General features: G+C 40.6%; 1 protein-coding gene across 1 annotated transcript; it reads right to left on the bottom strand.

The window, feature by feature from the left end:
• Window positions 1-470: 470 nt before the first annotated feature.
• Window positions 471-11,325, bottom strand: si:ch73-173p19.1 (uncharacterized). The gene is made up of 17 exons (XM_049564958.1): window positions 11,121-11,325; window positions 9,143-9,249; window positions 8,899-9,038; window positions 8,627-8,787; window positions 8,314-8,472; window positions 7,772-8,222; window positions 6,149-6,250; window positions 5,356-5,446; window positions 3,711-3,934; window positions 3,370-3,612; window positions 3,149-3,247; window positions 2,406-2,599; window positions 2,111-2,285; window positions 1,861-2,017; window positions 1,595-1,748; window positions 1,285-1,396; window positions 471-1,196 (listed from the first exon to the last, which is right to left on the bottom strand). Exons 1-17 carry the CDS (start codon window positions 11,139-11,141, stop codon window positions 1,021-1,023), a joined length of 2,766 nt encoding a protein of 921 aa, XP_049420915.1. The 5' UTR covers window positions 11,142-11,325; the 3' UTR covers window positions 471-1,020.
• Window positions 11,326-20,397: the final 9,072 nt, after the last annotated feature.

Genomic DNA, 20,397 nt, shown 5'->3' with positions numbered 1-20,397 from the left:
ACCATGACAAGAAATGTTTCTTCTAACAAGATTGTTATTTCGCGAGATCCATCAAACGTTTTAACATCTATTCTCGTTATCACTACATACCAAAGTCATGGTGGCAACATTATGCTGCCATAAAGGCGCAAAAAAGGCATTCTTTTAATCTTTATGAATTCCAAACCAATCACAAACCAGCAGGAGCTGACATCTCTCGTCTTCAGCTGAGGTAACTACATTTTTACCATCTTGGACAGTTGACATCTGCAGTAGTGTTAGCTGCACGTGTTGTGCAATAGTAGTGCCAAATATTCAAGCTAACAAATAAAATGAACATTAGGAGGTTGGTGTGAAGTCTGGGGAAATCCTCATTCAATACTTATTCAGCTAATGAACCCAAATGATATGAATACAGCTCAAGATTCAATGTTAGTTTCAATAAGGTGACAGAATGATTACAGGAAGACATTATCTGCCTTCACGTCCTTAAAAAAAAAAAAAAAAAAAAAAAAAATCCAACCACATTTGGTTGAATTGACAATTTGTTATTAAGGTTGTCATTTAACTTAAACACATACCTGGCTGTTATTCATTACAGTCTCAAAATACATGCTGTGTTATATGTTACATTTCCAACATTAAATATGTTACTGCTAGTCAGCTCCAAAAGTGCCAACCAGGAGAAACACGGATTGCTCCAACCTATAAGGCTGCACATAAAGCTTTAAGTTTGTCAGGTGGAGTTTGTCCACAGACAAAGGGCTGCAGTGTATGCAAGTAAATGCGGATTGATTCTATATATGTAAACGTTATTGATGGCCTAGTTTTTAATAACCAGGCTCCCGTTTAAGGTTTCAACTTGGTAGCGTGCGTGATTGACAGATTAGTGGCACAAGCTGCAGTTGAAACAGTGCAAATAGGAGGAGTGTTTCAGTTATGCTGTTTTGGGCAGCATGTTCAGGGGAGTTAAAAGGGGACCACAGCAGTCAGAGTCGTGCTCTGGTACAGTATGCGTGGACCAACTCAAAGTATCAACGCTTACTGGGCTTCCCACTCCTCATCCGAGACCTCGTCAGGAGGAATGCTGCGAGTGTTGCTGGCCCGAATGCTGCTGATGTTGGTGAAGGAGAGGAGGCTCGCAATGCCCATCAGAGTCACACCGGTGCCGTCCAGGTTCACCTGAGCCAGGTGCATGTGTTTCAGGAACTTCAGACCTGAGGAAAACATGTACAAGTTCAAAGAATGTATGTAAGAAAAGAATCAGGTGAAGAAGGGGCCAGTGATGAGAGAGTTTGACCTTACCGTGGTCTGTGATCCGTGTACGGCTGAGATTCAGCTTCACAAGCTCCTTGCAACGGATCAGACCTCTCTTCACGACTGTGTCCCCCACCTGAGTGCTGGCTAACCCCAACACCTAAAAACACAGAGCAAAAACATTAACATCAGCAAAATAAGCATATGAAATGAGATCTTTTCAGATACCTTAAAGGGACAGTGCATCCCAAAATTAGAAAGCAGTTTCATGTAGGGACTATTTTCTTTATTTCTGTTTTTCTTTTCTTCAGCTAAGCTTGTACAAGGCAGTTGACAGAACTATCAGCAGTAAAATCACCTGGAGGTGCGGCAGACAGGTGATGAGTTCGGCCACTCCTCGGCTGGTGACTGCTGTTCGGTCCAAACAGAGCTCCTGCAGCTCTTGCAGGCCACGCAGCGAGGGAAGCCCCGCATCTGTCACCTGCGTGTTGCTAAGTGACAGCTTCTTCAACCTACACAAAGTACAAATACTCCTGATGACATTTCTGTTGTACTCAACACCGACACTACTGTTAGAATGACCTGCATGTGCTGTACAGTGCAGTTACAGAGTGTGGGAATGACCTGTTCATGGTGGAGAGCTGGCTGACTCCTTGGTCTGTGACTTGTGTGTAGTCTGTCAGGTCCAGCTCTGAGAGCAGAGACAGTCTAGAGAGGAATGACAACCCACTGTCTGTCACAGAGTGGCGCCCAGGAAGGGTCAGCTGAGTCAACTTAAGACCTGGGAGGAAAGAAGAAACCTACTTTAAGACGTGAACCATTTTGTTTTACGGTCTGTCTGCTTAGTTTTGAATGTCCCTTCCCATTTACAAACCTGAGATGATCTGCAGGGCCTGATTGCCATCCGCTATGGGGATTCCTGCCAAACTGAGGGAAGACAGGGCAGGGTGGGTGGCCAGGTGCTCCAGGGAGCTCTCCGTCACACCTGTCCCATCCAGGTTGAGAGTCTGCAGGCTGGACATTTCTGCCAGAGCTGACACATCCCTGACCTACCAGAACATCACCAATCAACACAGAGAAATGTCATGAGAAAAGAAATAACGTGCAGAACATGAACAGACACAACTGCATGATTCACGTGCCAGATGTGCCCACAGAGCTGAAGTCACCTTAGTGTGCTTGATGCTGAGGAGCCGCAGTTGTGGCACGCAGGCGCGCAGGACCACCAGTGTGGCTTCAGTCACAGCCGTCTGGTTCAGGCTGAGCTGAGAGAGAGAAGATGGAGCTGACTGAAGATATAGTACCATCCCAGCATCTGTCACTTTTGTCTGGTCCAGGGACAGGAAACACAGGCTTTTCAAACCTTGAGACAGAAAGTAGAGAAATAATGTGTTAATATGTGGCAAAGAAATATCAAGGCAAAAAACCCTTCAATGCTAAATACACATACTCAAGGTTTAGTTCGGATTCTTTGAAGCTGGGTTGTATGAGGTTGATTTGAAGAGAGCATAGAAGCTGTGTGATGGCAAGGTAAAGTGGTGAAAATATTCTAAATATAGCTTCCACTTAAACTGATACTGACATGTTCAGGAGGCTGAAACATGTGTTGCTGCTGCCCCTGTCCACAGCAGTACATTGCTTAGCTTCAGTAGCAGTACTCCTGCCTGCTTCTCTAAACTGGAGGCGTGCTAACCAGCAGCTACTGTAGGTAATCCACTGACTGTGGTTAAATACCTCACACAACCTCACGTCAAAAAGTCCAAACTATCCCTGTAACCCTGAGCAGCTTATGTTGGGATCTGGCGTTCTTGCACGTAATTGTAGTCACCTATACAGTGGGGTTACATAATCTATTATCCCCTGTGGTAACAATCTGAGCCTTGTTCACAAGACAGTTTGTAGGAAGTCTAACCTGTGATATGCAGCAGACAGGAGTCGGTCAGTTTGCTACAGGAGGCCAGGTTAAGGTACTGGAGTTTGATCAGGCTGGACAGGATTGACAGCCCAGAGTCTGGAAAAAGAAAGATTAAAAGTTTACAATCAAACAGCACACTAACTGAAATATACTGTATAAGTTAACACAGAAAAAAATGATATGTGGAAAAACTAAGAGCTCCATCCTAAAATCTGTACCAGTGATTAGAGGTGAGTTGACCAGACTCAGATGCTTCAGCGCTGTGAAGGCCCGTAACTGCCGCAGGAGCTCATTGGTGGAGTAAGGGTAGTTGTTCAGGACAAACTTCTGCAACGGGCAGCCGAAGAAGAGCTCCAAGGTGCGGGGACGCAGGAGCCTCTCACGGGACATGTGGTTGAGCAGAAGCTCCGCAAGCTCCGGGGTGAGGCATGCCAGGCTGCTGCTGTACTGCATGCTAGGAGCTGAGAGTAGAGAGACAGGGCCGAGAATGGCAACAGTGAGTAAATAAAGTAGTGGGACACATTTCCTGGAAAGTCAGTCTTCCAAGTGATTATTTTACCAGTCATGAGGTGGACAGTTGCACGGGTGGCCAAGGCACATAGGGACGGCACGCTGGGTGCCCTGAAGGGTCTTTTAGGGGGTGACGGTTGTCCCTGGGATGCACGAGGGTCTTCTTGCTGTGCAGCTCTCTGAAGACGCTCCACTGCAGCCTGACCTGCAGCTCCAGGCGCTGCCCGACCTCCTGCATCTTCAGGCTCTGCGGGGTCCTCTTCTGGAGCCTCTCTGAAAAACACACACACACACACACACACACACACACACACACACACACACACACACACAACTGTCTTTTTGCTGAATTTAATTAACATGTAAAACAGTATATGTTCAAATTATGTAAAAACAAACATCCATCTCCACATAATGCCAGCAATTTTTGTCTGTATTCCTCTCTACTGCTTAAATTCAACTGGAAACACTTGAAGACTGTAATCAATAATCTTTCTCTAGCTTCCTGTCTAATGACTAATTATCTCACATACCGTTGCTGTAAGAGAACATTTAAGCTTAGCAAACAGACCCTGTTTAAAAGGTAACACACATACCGATGGATTTAAAAAAGCATGTCACTGATGGTAACAATTTCTAATGCATTAATTAGGATAACAAAATGTTCTCAATAAGTTGTTTGCTCTATAAAATGTCCATCATAGCTTCCCTCAGCCCAAGCTGACATCTTCAAATGTCTCAGTTTGGGCCCTATTTTAGCAAACTATAGTACACAGTCTAAAGTGTATGGCGCAAGTGCATTAAGGTAGTGTCCAGCTCCACTTTTGCTAGTTAAACAGCGCATAATCGAGGCGCACAGTGAGACACAAGGGGCAAAGGGATTGTATTTAGTACCTGAATTTAACATAGGTGTGTTGTAGTGTAACATGTGAGTTCAACCGATCAGTGTCATCTACCTCCCCTTTAAAAGCCCATTGTGAAGTCACCTATGTAGGCACATCTTACTATCTGAATAATGCACCCTTAAATGCAGGAAATACAGTGCTACTGACTTTGGACCAGGTTTTTGTTGGTCGGTCAATGGTGCAATCGCCAACAACGTGACGCGCCAACAATACACCAACAATGCACCTGCCACACCTCATTTAAAGATCTAAACACCCACGGCACAAAAATGGGCGCAAGTACATTTGCTATTTACACAATGTAGGTGCTGGCTGTGAAATTGAAAACTGCGTGAGTCTAAAACTAGCAATTAAAGTTGCGCTGTGCCTTGTGCCACTCTGCACTGGGTGTGACATAGGTCCCTTTGTCTCACGAGCCAAAATATTCAGGAAAGCAGGAAAAGCAGCACATGCTCACATTTGAGAAGCTACAACAAACACTGCATTGCATTTTTGCAAATGACTCAAGTAATTATTTAGTTATCAAAATAGTTGCAGATTAATTTTCTGTTCATCAATTACATGATTTATTGACTTCAGCTCTCATCAAAATACAGTAAAAATTGGCTAAATTTGTCAAAGGCCAGCACAGGGGATCTTTAGACTGAATCAATAGCTGCAAAACACTTTCAAATCAATGGAGGAAAAGAAAGAGGAAAATTTTTCATCTTCAATACATATAAAGTTGCATCAACGTATGTGCATTACAGTTTTCAAATTATATTAGCACCACTCTGTCTACACACCCACCTGAGTCGATTGCCTTGCTCTGGCCAGTGGTGTCTGGGCTCAAATTCTCCACGAATCCGGTTCTCTGGAAAGAAAGGCAGCCTCGGCATTCCTGTGAAAATGACACAATTTTCAACTGTAATTCATAAGAATATTCTGACATCACCAAGCTGAAATTGACACCAGCCTGTATTAACACGGTTTAAGTCACAGGCCTATTAATATAACATCTGTCCAGTTGCACTTTTATATCCCACACCTCTAATTAACACCAACATCTTCAGTTCTGGGTCTTTGATTCTCCTCTTTCCAGCTTCAGCTGAGACTGAGCTCTTTCCACTCTCAGGTCTGGCATACATTGAGAATACTATATCAGAACCACATGCTCTGAAAGACTGAGTATGATTGGCTGACTGGCTGTGAGCACTTACAGAAATCAGTTCTCACTGGTGGGGCTCAGCACTTCTGACCCTGTGTGCTATGTTTGACAGAAAGGGGCATTCACCTACATATTTCCTAATCCTAATCTTTCTAACATATGACACACATTTCTAGGGAAGTCGGTCAAATGTTCTGTACACGGAGGAAATTATGCAACATACAGTAAATTAAAAGTTAATCCAACAGCTGAAAGTGAGAAGCCTGGTTTATCCATTTCTGACCCGGGAGAACAAAAAGTTCTTTTGCGGATGACTAAATGGAGACATATGGAAGCGGGAAAAAGGGAGGAGCGAGGGTGGGGGGGAAGCAAGGAAAATGTGGGTCAAATGAGGGATGAGGTGTCCGCAACAACCCCAGACACAGTGAGCCGTACCGTTAAGCATGTTAGGCGGTTCTTCCTCTTCTCCTTGCTCCTCATCAACCTCGATGCCAGCAGCTTCCTCAGCATTACCGGGAACCAACCTCTGGCCACGGCCTGTTGAGCAGCACCAGGAATGTCATCTAATGACTGAACAGCTTTTTAAATAACGTTTAAACAATGTTCGACACTCTGGCATGCTGAAATAATTGAGCCTATAAAGCTGCAAAGTGACGGAGCTTTCCCGAAAGTAAAATAAAAGATTATTGTTCTCCGTATACAATGACGGTGACTCACAGTTGGAGCATTTTTACAGCTTGGATTAACATCAAAGTATCACAGTCAGGACAAAAGATGAAAAGCTGGGTTAGGAAAAACGGGATTCTTTCACCAAAGGTTAAGGTCTGTGTGCATAACAACAAAGACAGAAATCAACTATGACAATGAGCAATTTGGCAAGAAACATCTGATCACTGAGCTTATAATGCTGGGAATTCTGTGTGATTTTGGGGGAGGGAGAGCAGATACCAAAGACTGTACTTATGAGAAAACTAAACACACAATCTGCACCTAACTTAGTTTACTTTTAGATTAATTTTGTACAAATCCAGCAACTATGTCACCTGCAACAACAAAGCATTTTATATTTCCTACTATTCTGATTCATGCCTCTGACTGGTTTGTTGAGCCAGGGCAGCTGTAGCTCAGGAGGTCATTCACTAGGGATAGGAGGATTGGCAGTCTGATTCCTGGCTCCGCTGATCATCATGTCAAATTATCCTTGGGCAAAATACTGAACCCCAAGTTGCTCGGTGTGAGTGCGTGTGAGCAGGTGGGTTGGTCACCAGTGTGTGATTGTGTGTGTGTGAATGGGTGAATGTGGCTCCGTAGTGTAAAAGCGCTTTGATTGGAGAAGCGCAACATCGATACACTTGAGTATTGCGATATTATGTTTTGTGATACTGTATCGATTTTTAAGCAGTAATTTACATGCAAAGATGTGTGGCAGTGGTTTTCTTTGTGTTGTTTAAACCCCAGATCTCTAGATAGCAGTGATTTATTTCAATTACTTTTTACTGATGAAGGCAAATATTAATTCCTTTGCTCCGACTGCACAAAAATTAGCACTATGATGTTGGATGTTGCAGGGACTGTGATAAATAAAAGAAGTTTTTTACTCAGATTTTATGCATATGGGGGTGTGCTCTTTATCCCATAAGAAAAAAAACACAATATATTGCCTTGGCTTACAGTATTGCAGTAAAGTAAATCGAAGCCCCTATATCATGATCATATACCCAGATTGTTGCCAACACACAGCCCTAAATTATGACTGTAGCATCATCTGGAAGAATCCCATGTTTCTATGTTGAGTGGCACTAAGGAAATCATTAAAACAAAAACTTAGAATCGGAATTTATATTGGGAAATATACTTTCAGAACCAGCAGTGCTTCCCACTTTGCAACTCTATAAAGCAACTGTATGGGCTACTAAAGTCCTTTAACTGTACACAACAAACAAGCTTTGATGAATAAACATTTGTGAGGTACAGCAGCAAATCTGTTAAAAATTTTCTTACAAATTTGTGACTTGTTAAGGGTTTTTTTGTTTTTTTTTACATGGTCTTTAAACCTACCCCAGAAGTGAGACGGCCCAGAGAGTGAGGGACCAGCTCCAGGTATCCCTGCGTAATTCACAGCCTCCTCCCACAGCTGGTTGGGTAGTGGAGGAGGCAGAACACGGTCTTGTCCTCTCGCCCTCTCCAGGACAGGGATCTGTGGCTGAGGAGACACATCACAAGGAGACAGGACATTCTGTCCCACTGATGGTGGATCTGCAGGACTCTGAGGATCCTGGGGTGTCTCTGGTGGAGTGGTCTGAATACACAGCGCAGCGTTGGGCGTGAGGCCAAGAGTGCGCAGCGAACAGGCAAGCTCTGCCTCGCCAAAGCGTTTCCGTGGAAAACCCTGGAGGAGGGAAAAGGAGGGTAGAGAGGGGTGGCGTCCGGTGATGTGCTCCACAACGCTGCGCAGAGGAGCATCAGCTGGGAAACGCTCACGCATGGACTCGCCGGATGGGAGCCGAATCTGCAGCAAAAAAAACATAAGTTTAAACAACTGCAATTTTACTGTATATACCTCATACACACATGTAAATTAAAATGCGTCATCGCCCCACCATGAGGACGCAGTTGTTGTCCACATTAGTCTGAATCTTTCCTCCGAGCCTCTGCCCCTGACCACTGGGAGGAGACGTCTCTGTGGCAGCGCTGCCCTGGTTCTTCTCCTGCAAGCTCCTCCGATCCTCAGCTATCCGCTTCAACACCAACTCACGCTCCTGGCAGAAAGAGCACACATGAGACAAGATGTTCTAGTCTGAGATTACAAATCCGACACTTCAAATATTTTGCTCTCTGTGTGATAACAATCAAATTGCCAGTGCAGCTGAGTTGGAACAAGTACAAGACGTCTGTTTTTTCAACACTGCTGACCTGTTTCTTTTGTCTTCTCTCTGCTCTGGCCTCCTGCGCAACACGTTGTCTCTGCTGCTCTTCAAAGTCACTCTTGTCCTGTTTGATTCGAGACTCGACTGGTAGCGGCTCTGGGGACAGGGCACCTGATTTTGATGGTCTCAGCACCAGTGAAGGGGATGCTGTTTAAGTAAAAAACTGTTAAACTTCAAGGACATGATTACAAAGACACAGAGGATATTACTGGCCCTCTATCCTTCAAAGCAAACCCAGTCTTTAGCTTGGTGTTATACCTCTGCTGTCAGAAGGAGATTTCTGTGTCTCTGAAGTGCCTGCTGCCTCTTTGGGTGGGTTGAAAGCAGAAAATGCTGTCTCAGCTGGCTGTGATGGATGCTTGACCAACCTGTGCCGTGGAAACTGACCCTGCAAGAGCCTGTAAACATATGAGAGGTGGACATATAAGCAATTTACAGAATATAGGGGTCTTGAAGAAGGGGAAGGGGAATTATATTAGTGACAAGAGCTGGGACAACTCACCACTCAGCCGCATCTGACACAGAAAAATGCCCTGCCTGTACAGCTGCCTGGATCTGTTCCTGTGAGAACCCCATCTCGCTGAGGATGAGGAATAAATCCCCAATCGTCTGCAAAACAAGCAAATCAAATAGGCATTGACACAGTCTGATCTGTACCAGACACCCCATTTGTTTTTTGCATGTGCAAAGATGGTCGGGGTTAGGCATTGAAATTGAATGGGTAGGGTCAGGATCGGTCAGGAGATAGGACATGAACAAATTGGATTTCCCATAAGGATCGACAGGACGACCTTTACAGATCGGGTTGTGGCAGGCATCAAAAAGACATGTAAACAAGGGTTGACCTTTGTGGTTGTTTTTCTCTTATCAGTGATTGCACAAACAATGGTTACTGGCTCCTGATGTGTTAAGTAACACTGAAAGGAATTTTTCAGACTACAGATAATCCACCTTTATGTACTGACACCGAAGGTCAGGTTAACTAACTCAGAAATATTGTTTATAATGCATTAAAAACATTTTACAATTGTTTTCACTTAGCTTTGGTCCCCACTATAGTTTTATTACTGCTTTGTCTGATTTGCCAACACCACTATCCAATTAATTAATCAATTAATTATCTGGTTATAAGGACTAAGGCTGCACAATTAATGGAATTATTATCGAAATGGCAGTATGGCAAAGTGCAATATCTAGACATAAAAGTAAAATGTGTCACATCATACCATTATAAATGAAATATCATGGATTTACGGAGATGCCCAGGCCTACAAATCCTATTCAAGATGCAAGGAAACATAATTTTATTTATTTATTTATTTATTTTAGTGAAAATGAAATGTAAAATATATCATTCCCACTTAAATCATGACTCATATCGCAATCTCAGTATCTGTCAAAAATAACTGTAATATGGGTTTTATTTAGTTGTTGTGCAATCCTACCGAGAACAATACTGCACCATGTTTTACAGCATATAACATTATCTACTAAGTTTCCAGTACTTATGTATAATGCATTGTAGGACATAATTGTACTTGTATATTCAGTACATATTAAATTTAAATCAGAAATACTTTATCAATCCTAGAGGGAAAATTGTGATTCATTACAGTCACTCCAATGTAAAAAAAATAGATAATTTTAACAAGTAAGAGTATGAAATAAAATAAAATAAAATAAAAATAAAAATGTGCATTATGCCACAATATTAAAAACTAATAAGATAGTAAGAATAAAATATGTATCTTCTGATTGTGGTCCTACTTTTATACTTTATTCTAAGTTATTATTTATGTGTTTTTATGTAATTTATATCACATGGCTTGTCTTTCATTTTTTATAAAATTAGCTATTATTGTTGTTTAATTTGTTACTATTATCTAATAAATTAGCTTTGTCCTGACATTAATGTTTCATATCTGCAAGTAAAATGGTTAATTATCAAAGAAATATCAAAATAATTAACAGAAATGTAAAATTAACACTTCATAAGGGATGTAATTAAGTGCTGGTGAGAATGTATAATTGTAACCTACAACTAAAACTCATGTACACGTTATTTACCGATAACAGTAACAGTATTTAAGCGTTACATATTTGGTTTTCTTTGTCCTTCATTTTATCTGACTGTAGCTGACCTGCAGTGTCGCCTTCAAACTCTCTGCTTCTAAGTTAATGTTTGTTCACAAAGTTTCTAGCCTTTAGTTAGCCTCTGTCAGGGTAAAAGCATTCATTCAAAGTATAGTCAGCGATGTTAAAGTAACCAACAGATGTGAAGCTAGCCTTCAGCTAACGCTAGGTATGTTGTTATGTCCACACAGTACAGTGAGGGCTGTCAACAAACAACGTTAGCATGGCGGCTAACGGTTAGCCGAGGGAGAGCGATGGCGATGCTAACGCGAGAGCAGCTAGCAAGCTAATAATTGTGTGCAGTCAGCAGTGTCATGTCAAAGGCAGCTCGGCGGTTTGCAGCTTACCGGAGGACCAGCGGAACTCATGCTGTTGTTTGAGCGTTAGTGGATGGAAATCAAAGTGAAGCTAATATTAATTAGCAACTTTGTTGACTTCCTGGTTGGGTCTGCAGCGCTGCATGCTATGCTAGCAAACACTGACCGAGTCCTTTGACTCGTAGATTGACAGGATATCAACAAGGAACCAGCCAATCAACACTGCGGAGAGCTGAGGCTTTGTCCACACAGGCAGAGCTGCACAGATCCAGGCTGTCCCTCTGTGAGTGACACACCTACACCCCAACCACCGCCATGACCATATTTAATCAGCTATGACTAAACGTGTCCATGTAATCTGCGGACCTTGATTTTATTCCAACACACAACAGACTGTGAGTCAAAGTGAAACAGTGTAATTTCCATCCACATGTGACTCATACAGATTGTTGCAAAATGGAACCACATATATATGAATTAATTAAGAATAGAAGGAAGAAGGAAAGAAATAAGTAAAGAAAGGGTCTGTATGATCATTCCTTGCAGGCCATCACTTTGGTGAACATTAACACGTCATAAAGTATCAGAAACAATCCCTGTGTAATAACTCTGTAAGACTATAAGATATGTATTTTATAATTTATTTACTCATTAACTATAAATAATATTTCATGGTTTAAATACCCATTGGTCTTTAAGACTTTTTTGTTTCGTTGTTGTTGTTTTTGTTTTCTTCTTAGTTTCCAACATGCCTTCTTTTTCAACTCGCTTTAACTGCCTAATTATATTATAATATATTATTCTAATAATAGATAATATATATTTGATGAATAAATACATACTATATGAAATATATGAAAATATTATATATAACATGATATAATATTATAGATTTTTATTGTACATTGTACATTTTAAATTGGTTATTTTATGTCTTTATTTATGTACTCAGGTCTCGCTTGAAAATGAGATCTCAATCTCAACAGGACTTACCTGATTAAATAAAGTTTTATAACAAAATAAAGTAAAATAATTATCCCTCCCTCCCTCACCACCCAACAAGGCCTATAATAAAAGCACTGGTGTTACACTGTAGCATGAGTACATACATCAGACCACAACAGACTAAGAAATATTTCCTGTGCAACTCCTTAAAACAGACCAGCAGTTTTCACATACGTGGCTTTCTTTTAAGATTAAACTTTTTTTCAGATGCCATTTAAGAGGAGATTTCTTTAAGCCACATTTAAACAGGGGGGAGGATCTGCACTTTTCCATGGTCTTTAACACATCAGTATAACCTTATCATAATCAGTATAAATATAAGCGTTGCTGTTTCGCTGCATATACTATCATAGCCACCTAACTCATGTATATAAAGCAACCTGTTACATTAATTATCCAATTAATTTATTCCAGCACCCTTTGCACTACTATATTTCTGTTTACTGTTAGTTTCATTGAGTTTTTTATATAGTACAAATAGTCAGTATGCTTTTTATTCACATATCTATCTGCACATAGTGGTCAAATGTTAATGTTCACCTAGTTTCAGCCTTATTGGTATATTACCTGTAGAGACCTGAGAGTCAAATTCCTTGTATGCAGTGTTGGGGAGGTTACTTTTGAAATGTAATAGAGTACAGATTACTACTTCCCCTGTTAAAATTTAACAAGTAGTATAGCTATTTTAATTACTTACAGGATACTTTTTGAACAACAAATGTCCTACAAATGTTTTGAATGTTTTGGGCAATAAAGCTGAAAAATGTCCAGAAACAGCCTAATTAAAAAGAAGACAGTCCTGTGCGGTGAAAAGATTCAAAGCAACAGAATGAATTTTATAACATATAAACTTTTAACTGAGAAGAATATATTCCTATGTAACCCCTTTGTAATCACCAACACTTTGATTAGTAAATGTAATTTAATTATGTGGTCTTTTTTCTCAGTAAGTGTAACTGATTACAATACCATTAATTTTGTTATTTAATTACATGTTACTAGTTACTTGTAACTGGAACACTGCTTGTATGTGTAAACATACTTGGCCATTAAAGCTGTATATATTGTGTTGTACACTGGAGCATAATGCACTTTTTTTTTTTGCATACTTCTTATTTCTGTTTCTATTTTCTTTTCATGTCTCTATGCTTACATTCAATAAGAGCAACTGTAATGTGTCCCAGTTTCCCCAATAAAGTATTTCTGATCTGATCTGACTCTGAAAATCATTTCATGTAACAGGTGCATCCACTGGTTTCAATAGCAGAAAGCCACCAGCAGGGGTCACTCCTACTCTGTTTACACTTCACACCATGCATGTTGCATACAATTCGCAAATTAACCTGTAAAAAACAACAGCCAACTTTGGCATTTTATATACAACAGAAAAATAAGGTATATATTGTAGCAGCAACTGAAGAAAGAGGCATTATTATGATTCTATGTGACTGTCAATTAAAATGATAAAAACAAAAGACATAAGAATGAGGGAGTCAAACTAAAGAAAACTATAACTGTCTTTGATAAGGCCTTTTTCAATACCACTACATAAAAGTCATTATATATACACAAAGTAATGCAAAGTAATGGAGTATTTGCTGCTTTATTATATAGAAATGTTACATATGGTTTTGCACTATTTAGTTGGCCCATAGCCCCATGTCAAAATAACAAGATATGTACTCGATATGTACTCAGTCTTTTTTAATGCCAGACCTGTTCCCTAGTGTGTCTGTGTGTTAATTTAGATATATGCTGTAGTGGGGACAAAAAGCAGGACCAGCACGTTCTGTGGCAGAACACAAAAGCAGAGCAGATAAGGTTTTAAAAAAGGACGTTTACTTGGTCTTTGTTCAAATATACGGCAACAGGTAGGCAGCCAGCAAAGGCAAGTATGTCCAAAGAGGGCAGTCAGGAAGTCAGATAAAAAACAAAAACAGGCAGAGATCATTAGCAGCCATTAGGGGGATAGAGTGGACAAGGGCTGGACCACTATGAAGCACAATAGCTGATGTGACATCGGCAAAGAGTGTGGGTGAATGGACTGGTGTATAGGTGACTAATTAGGAGGAAATGAGGGGCAGATGTGCAGGCAGGTGATCAACAGTTGATGACAGAGCAGCAGGAAGAGTTTAGGACTGGCAGGCATGAATAATGATGTTGAACCAATAACAATGTGGCAAGAGCATCTTGGCAAGGACTATATTGATCTTTTTAGGTGTTTTCTCAAATAAATTATTCTGATTTTTCAAGGCCTTTTTGATATCCCATTGATAAAACATGATGACGTGCTCTCTAGTGTACCCTTTCAGTCAAGAACACGTGATAAAGTGCCCTCTAGTGTGCCCTCCCAGCAAAGAAAGTACAAAGAGGTGCCCTCTAGGGTGTCCTTCCACTGGAGAAACGTGATGATGTGCCCTTTAGGGTGCCCTTCCAGTGGAGACAACACAAAGAAGTGCCCTCTCAGGTGCCCTGCTCAAGCAGAAAATGTGAAAAAGTGCCCTCTAGGGTGGCTTTAATATTAAAATAATGTATCGCAATGATACATAGGCTGCTCTATATGCAATAAAACTTCTGTATGCTGAGGCCCCACTGCATACAGCTGGTGCCCTTTTTATTTTTTTGCCCCTGCTCCTCAGACAGCTTGAGTCTGGCACTGATGATGATGAGGATGATGATGATGATGATGCCACAACAGTGTCAAGTCTTTCAGGAGAAGGAACTGAGCTTTGCTGGGATAACTACCTACATCATGAATAGCTAATACGGAAATATACTGTAAATTAATCTAATAATTGCATTTGAATTTATGCAAAATCACGTGTTTAATGTGTTGACACATTATGACAAAGAAACGTTTAACTTATGTTTAATCCTAGGCATCATAACGGTACGCCGATTTCCCTCCGGCCTTCATCAGAAATATGAATCATCATTTACGCAGGCGCGACAATTTGAGTCCGGAGGAAATGGCAACAAGCTGCCAGAATTTACTGACTTAAACCGGAATTTGATTAGTGTGACCTTCAAAATAAAGGATCAACATGGTGTTTGAAAGAAGTTAATACCCGTGTCATGCGATGCTATAATTTTTTCGTATAGATTAGATATCATTAGCTCATTATTGATTATAATGTAATGTTTTTGCCGTGGTAAAAATTCGCATTTGCCTTTGCTCCTCCCAAAGGGTTTTATTTTGAAATTTGTACCGGAAGTCTAGGTGTTTATAATTAGCTCTTTGACGCCGGTTGAGCTAGTCATTCAGAGAGTTTGAGGTGAGTACCAGGCACCGGTGAGTAAATAACCCAGTATGTGTGTGTGATTTTAAGCCTCAGAAGGATTTCACTTCGCTCAAACGCGTTTTTTCTTTCAACTACCGATATTTCGAAGGCCACGAACTGGTTTTGACTGTTGACATATTTTCCCGTGAAGAGAGGCGGCACCAACTGCCACACATGCATGAAAGTGTCCGCTGTTGCCGCTGGTGGATGACTTCGCTTTGTTCTTCGGTTTATTAATCAGGTAACAGAGAGGATGAAGTCCTGGAAATGTGCTCGGGTCTATGGTTTTGTCGTGGTTTAAGGCTCCTGACAGACTGGTGGATTGTAAACGATGATATTTACGGTGATGTTTGGAGGAGTTCCTCATCCTAGCAAGCTAGCGGTCACTCCTCCTGACAGGAGCTGCTCTGTAGAAATGTGATGGTCACGTTACAGAGTTGGCAGGGGTGAGTCAACGTTTGTCTGGTGTCTTAAATATCTGAACAAGGTTTCCAACAAGGAAGTGTTGAGACAGATTATCTCATTCAGTCATCATTCATTAAGTCACTGCTCAGTGATACAACAGCAGCATGGCATGTCCCCTGTTTCTCAGGTCATATGATGACATACAAAAAATTTCCAGTGGCAAGTTGGAGGAATATGACTACACAATTGATATACTTGTTCCTGTATAGAGCAACTGTTTCCATTAACTACTAATCTGGTTTTGTTTTTGTTTAATGGGGAGAAATGGTATTGAAATGATGAAAAATGATTGACTGCAAGTTCTTCATAGGGCTTGTTTTATTCAACCAACAGTCCAGTAACTAAAGATATTAAATTTACATTGATATGAATTCGAGAAAAATAGCAAGTCTCGCATTTGAGAAGCAGGAACCACAGGCATTTTTTGCAATTAACCAATTATTAAAATTAATTTTGTATTTAACTAATTGAGTAACTAAATGTTCCTCTATATAACACATGCATTCTCAACAGGAAATCACAGGTTTCATTCTATTGACCTCCATCTGAGGCTTTTGTTCTGTGCCTCCATTGTACCATGGCTGTGGAGATGAAAGTAGAGCACACTAATGAGAGAGCATAATATAGCATTATGCTATAAAATGTCCTGTTAATGAAAAGTGGCTATAACAACTTACAATAGCCTTAAGAAGTTGTTATTAAAGTGGTTTTCCATCTTACCAGCTGTTAAAAGGTTGAAGTTTTTTATAATGATCGCAAGTATTTTTCTGTTGTGTGTCACAAGAGACGTTTTGACTTGTCAAACACCGGGTGAAACTAATAACAATAATTTCTGCGGTAAAATCATTATTGGAACTTTGCCATGGTTTGTGTTATGAGTCACACCCTTTTCCTGCTGTGACAATTCAAAACGTCAGCTTTACAAAAAGATCTGCAGTTTGAATCTGATTCTAGGAACAATAATAAACACAAAGCTAGAGAGGCAATCAAGATTAAAAGTCCAGTGGGATTTAGGGGGATATACTGGCAGAAATGGAATATAATAGTCATAGCTTTGTTTTCATTAGTTTGTAATCACCTGAAACAAAGAATTGTTGTGTTTTTGTTACCTTAGAATGAGACGTTTATATCAGTGAGTTTGCCATGTTGTTTCTATAGTAGTCCAAACCAAACACTGGCTCTAGATGAGGCGATTTGTGTGTTTGTGTTCTGGCGTCAGGCCACCATATTCTGCTACATGGCACACAGGGCGCTTTTAGTTGGTTGCAATCTGCAACCTCACCACTAGATGGCACTAAATTCCACATACTGGACCTTTAATGTGAACAGGATTATTCAGACAACCACACGACAGGTAACGTGCAAGATGGAAAGAGTTTTCACTGGGAGGGAAAGTGGTAATGCTTCAACTTTCTCTCTAGTTCAGTGTCAATATAGAGTTATGTTTATTTCAAAAACCTCAGTGTGGGCAGGAGTTGACTTGAATTTTTAGTGTGCATAACAGAAACTAATGAGAAAGTCCAACTTTGCTCCTTTCGTTGCCATAATAAGTTAAAATCTGTGTGCCAAGGACCCATTTCAATCCCCTCCAGGATCCCTCCAGGTCCCTGTACCCCAGTTTGTGAACCATGGCCCCAAAAAGTGTTTCTGTCACATGGTTAATAAATGTCAGGACATGCCCTCTGGCAGGATGGAGGAAGGATGTGTCTCTTCTGCTTACTCACCCATATCATCTCCACGTGCCCTCCAGGTTATTCAAGGAGATATTTCTGCTTTGATATAAAGCTGACAGGATAAAGTGATGATCTTTTCTTAGAGATTATTAAACCTACTGTAAGTAAATCAAACCACTGTGATGTTTTTTTGCCTCACAAATCTTGAGCGCTTCAAGTCGTACAATAGTGTAATCTGAAATGTTTGTCTTGTTCAATCTGACCTTGTTCAATCTGCTCAAATTCCAGAGCGACCGTTCGGCTTCCCTTTTTGTCGTGAAATCCTGCACAGTGCTAAAACACAACAGATAGATCCATCTTATCTGCGTTATCGCACTCTCAGCTTTTATTTGTTTTCCTTCGCCTCAGTGGTATATGTCAAACAGAGTTATTGTAAACTGATTTGTGACAACAATGGCGTGTTTCGCTGGAGGATAAAAAAGCACAAACAGTTGAGCAAAGTATCTCCACATTCCTGTCGTGAATTGCTTGGTCATGCAGAAGACAAGGAAGGAAAAGAGGTTGATAATAAGCTTTTTTTGTATGGACTCTCAGCTCTTCATGTTTATTTTACCTTCCCCTCTGCAGATAAACAGACCCAGTCTTTTGCTAAACACATCAGCCCTAAAAATCAGTCTTACCCTAAACTAAACACAGTTATTTTATATCTGTTTACTATTAGAATCACATCAGTGTCTATAATTTATTTGGCTGCTTGGCTGTTGCTTTGCTCGAGCCTACTAAGTTGCATTTAATTACTATGAAGCACTTTGGCTGTACACCTTGGAACGTGCAGAGTTTGGGCTACTGTCATCTTACATTGAACCCCTTTTAAACAGTTAGGTTGTCATCTCTTTGGAACATCTAAATCAACCTCAACTGCGTAAGATATAGTCAGGAATCCTTGCCACTCTCCCCACCTCCTCCTTTGCTGCTGTCATCTTTTCCCACATGGGTATAACTTCAAATTCTCATGCCTTTTCTTAGTCTTTACAAGCAGGGTTTTTATAGTTGTTGTTTGCCACACAAACATAATCAAATTATGTTTTTCCCCAGGAAATTGATAAATAGCTGACGTTTCTTTCTCCACACTGTAAGAGATTTTAGGCCTTTGTTTTGCCTCTGGGAGCCAGGGAGATATTTCATTCCCGTCCCAGACTGAGTCTCATGAGAGTAAATACAGTTATTACAAAGTGCAGCGGGTCAAAATCCCCACAATTACCGTGTTTCACTGAGAACATGGTTTTATGTCTTGTGCAGCTGGTGCAACCTGAGCAGCCCTGGATGCAGTTTTGACTAGTACCACACCCTAACACTTCTGAAGCTGGATAGGACCGGTTGCTGGTGACTCTTAATGTCCAGTTGAGGGTAAAAACAATTCACTAAATCTTCTCCAACTATTTAGTATTGCCTTTTTATTTAATTTTAGCTGCCTCAGTTTCTTTTGGATGGATATATAGTTCCTTTGGGTGCTATGCCATGTAACCCCCCTGCAGACATTATTTATTGGAGTTTACTGGAAGCACTACAGCAGTATAGTGTGTGTGCCAACTCTGTGTTTTTATTATGATCTAACAGGGGGTTTTGAGGCTGATACCATAATTGATATTTGAGACTTAAAAGCTACAAAAATCAATACCTTTATATCATGAATGGCTCAAATGACCAAATGTAATGTGGAAGGGCTGGCTTGTGGTGATAAACCCACAGACAACTGACTGTCTCTGCAGTTCCCCTCAGCTCTATGGAGCAGTTTAGCATCTTTCACTCTCACTGTTTTGGTTATTTAAGTTACAATAAAGACATTTAAAATTAAAACAGGCGAAAATGTTATATCCATAGCTCCAAAATACACTGATGTTGGTATATCTCCAATAAGTAAAGCTGATGTTGAGTCGAGACTTATTTTTATGCCCCTGCACCGGCAACGTTCGCACGCAGCTTTGTTTTGTATTCGTATTTCTGTATATCATACAGAGTACACCTCTAGTGTTCAGTGCAAGGAAATGCATCTCTGTATGGATAGGCAGAAATGGCAATAATTTTGGGTGTTTTTTGCCGTCCAATCTTGTGGAATATGCACATGGAGCACTATGGAGACAAAAACAGGACCAATAATGCGACAAATAAGTAAGGAGGTTGGCTCAAAAGATGTATGAACTACTGTGCATGCACTCCATAAGTTATACAGCTAGCATGCTACCAATGATAGTTAGCCAAATATGCTGTTGAATTTTTTACTTAAAAAAAAAAAAAAGTATAAAAAGAGCTGTATTAAATTCATCAATCTGTTTGCTAATTTGTGTTTATGCTAACTTCCTGTTGAAGTGCAGACAGTCCGTCCTAAATATACTGTAAATGTTAAAGCTTTTCAACGTACTTGAGGCAAAGTTCAAAACGTAAAAAAATTGGAAGTAGAGTTTCGCAAACACATCCAGGATCATGGAGGTTCTCATAGGATTGGATGGACCTCTGGTTGACTCGCATAAGCACACCGAGCTATTTCGAAACGAGGCGTTTGGGTTGTCCGTCCATCCGTTCCATTCTTGTGAACGTGATATCTCAGGAACGCCTTGAGGGAATTTCTTTAAATTTGGCACATAAGTCTGTGTGGACTCGAGGAGGAACTGATTAGAATTTGGCGGTCAAAGGTCAAAGTTACTGTGACCTTAAAACATATTTTTGGCCATAACTCAAGAATTCATACGCTAAATTATGACATTTTGCCAGGCGTCATCTTTTCAGAGGAGGTGACAAAGTAGAATCTTTTGCTTCCAAGCCTCAACCTCAAAACAAAAAGAAACAATTGTGATGCATGAATTTGGCCTATTGTTGCTTATGCCT

This window comes from Epinephelus fuscoguttatus, linkage group LG21 (genome assembly GCF_011397635.1).
Source record: "Epinephelus fuscoguttatus linkage group LG21, E.fuscoguttatus.final_Chr_v1".
NCBI classification, from domain to species: domain Eukaryota; kingdom Metazoa; phylum Chordata; class Actinopteri; order Perciformes; family Serranidae; genus Epinephelus; species Epinephelus fuscoguttatus.
The sequence above is the reverse complement of the archived record's forward strand: the minus strand, read 5'-3'. Positions and strand labels throughout refer to the sequence as shown.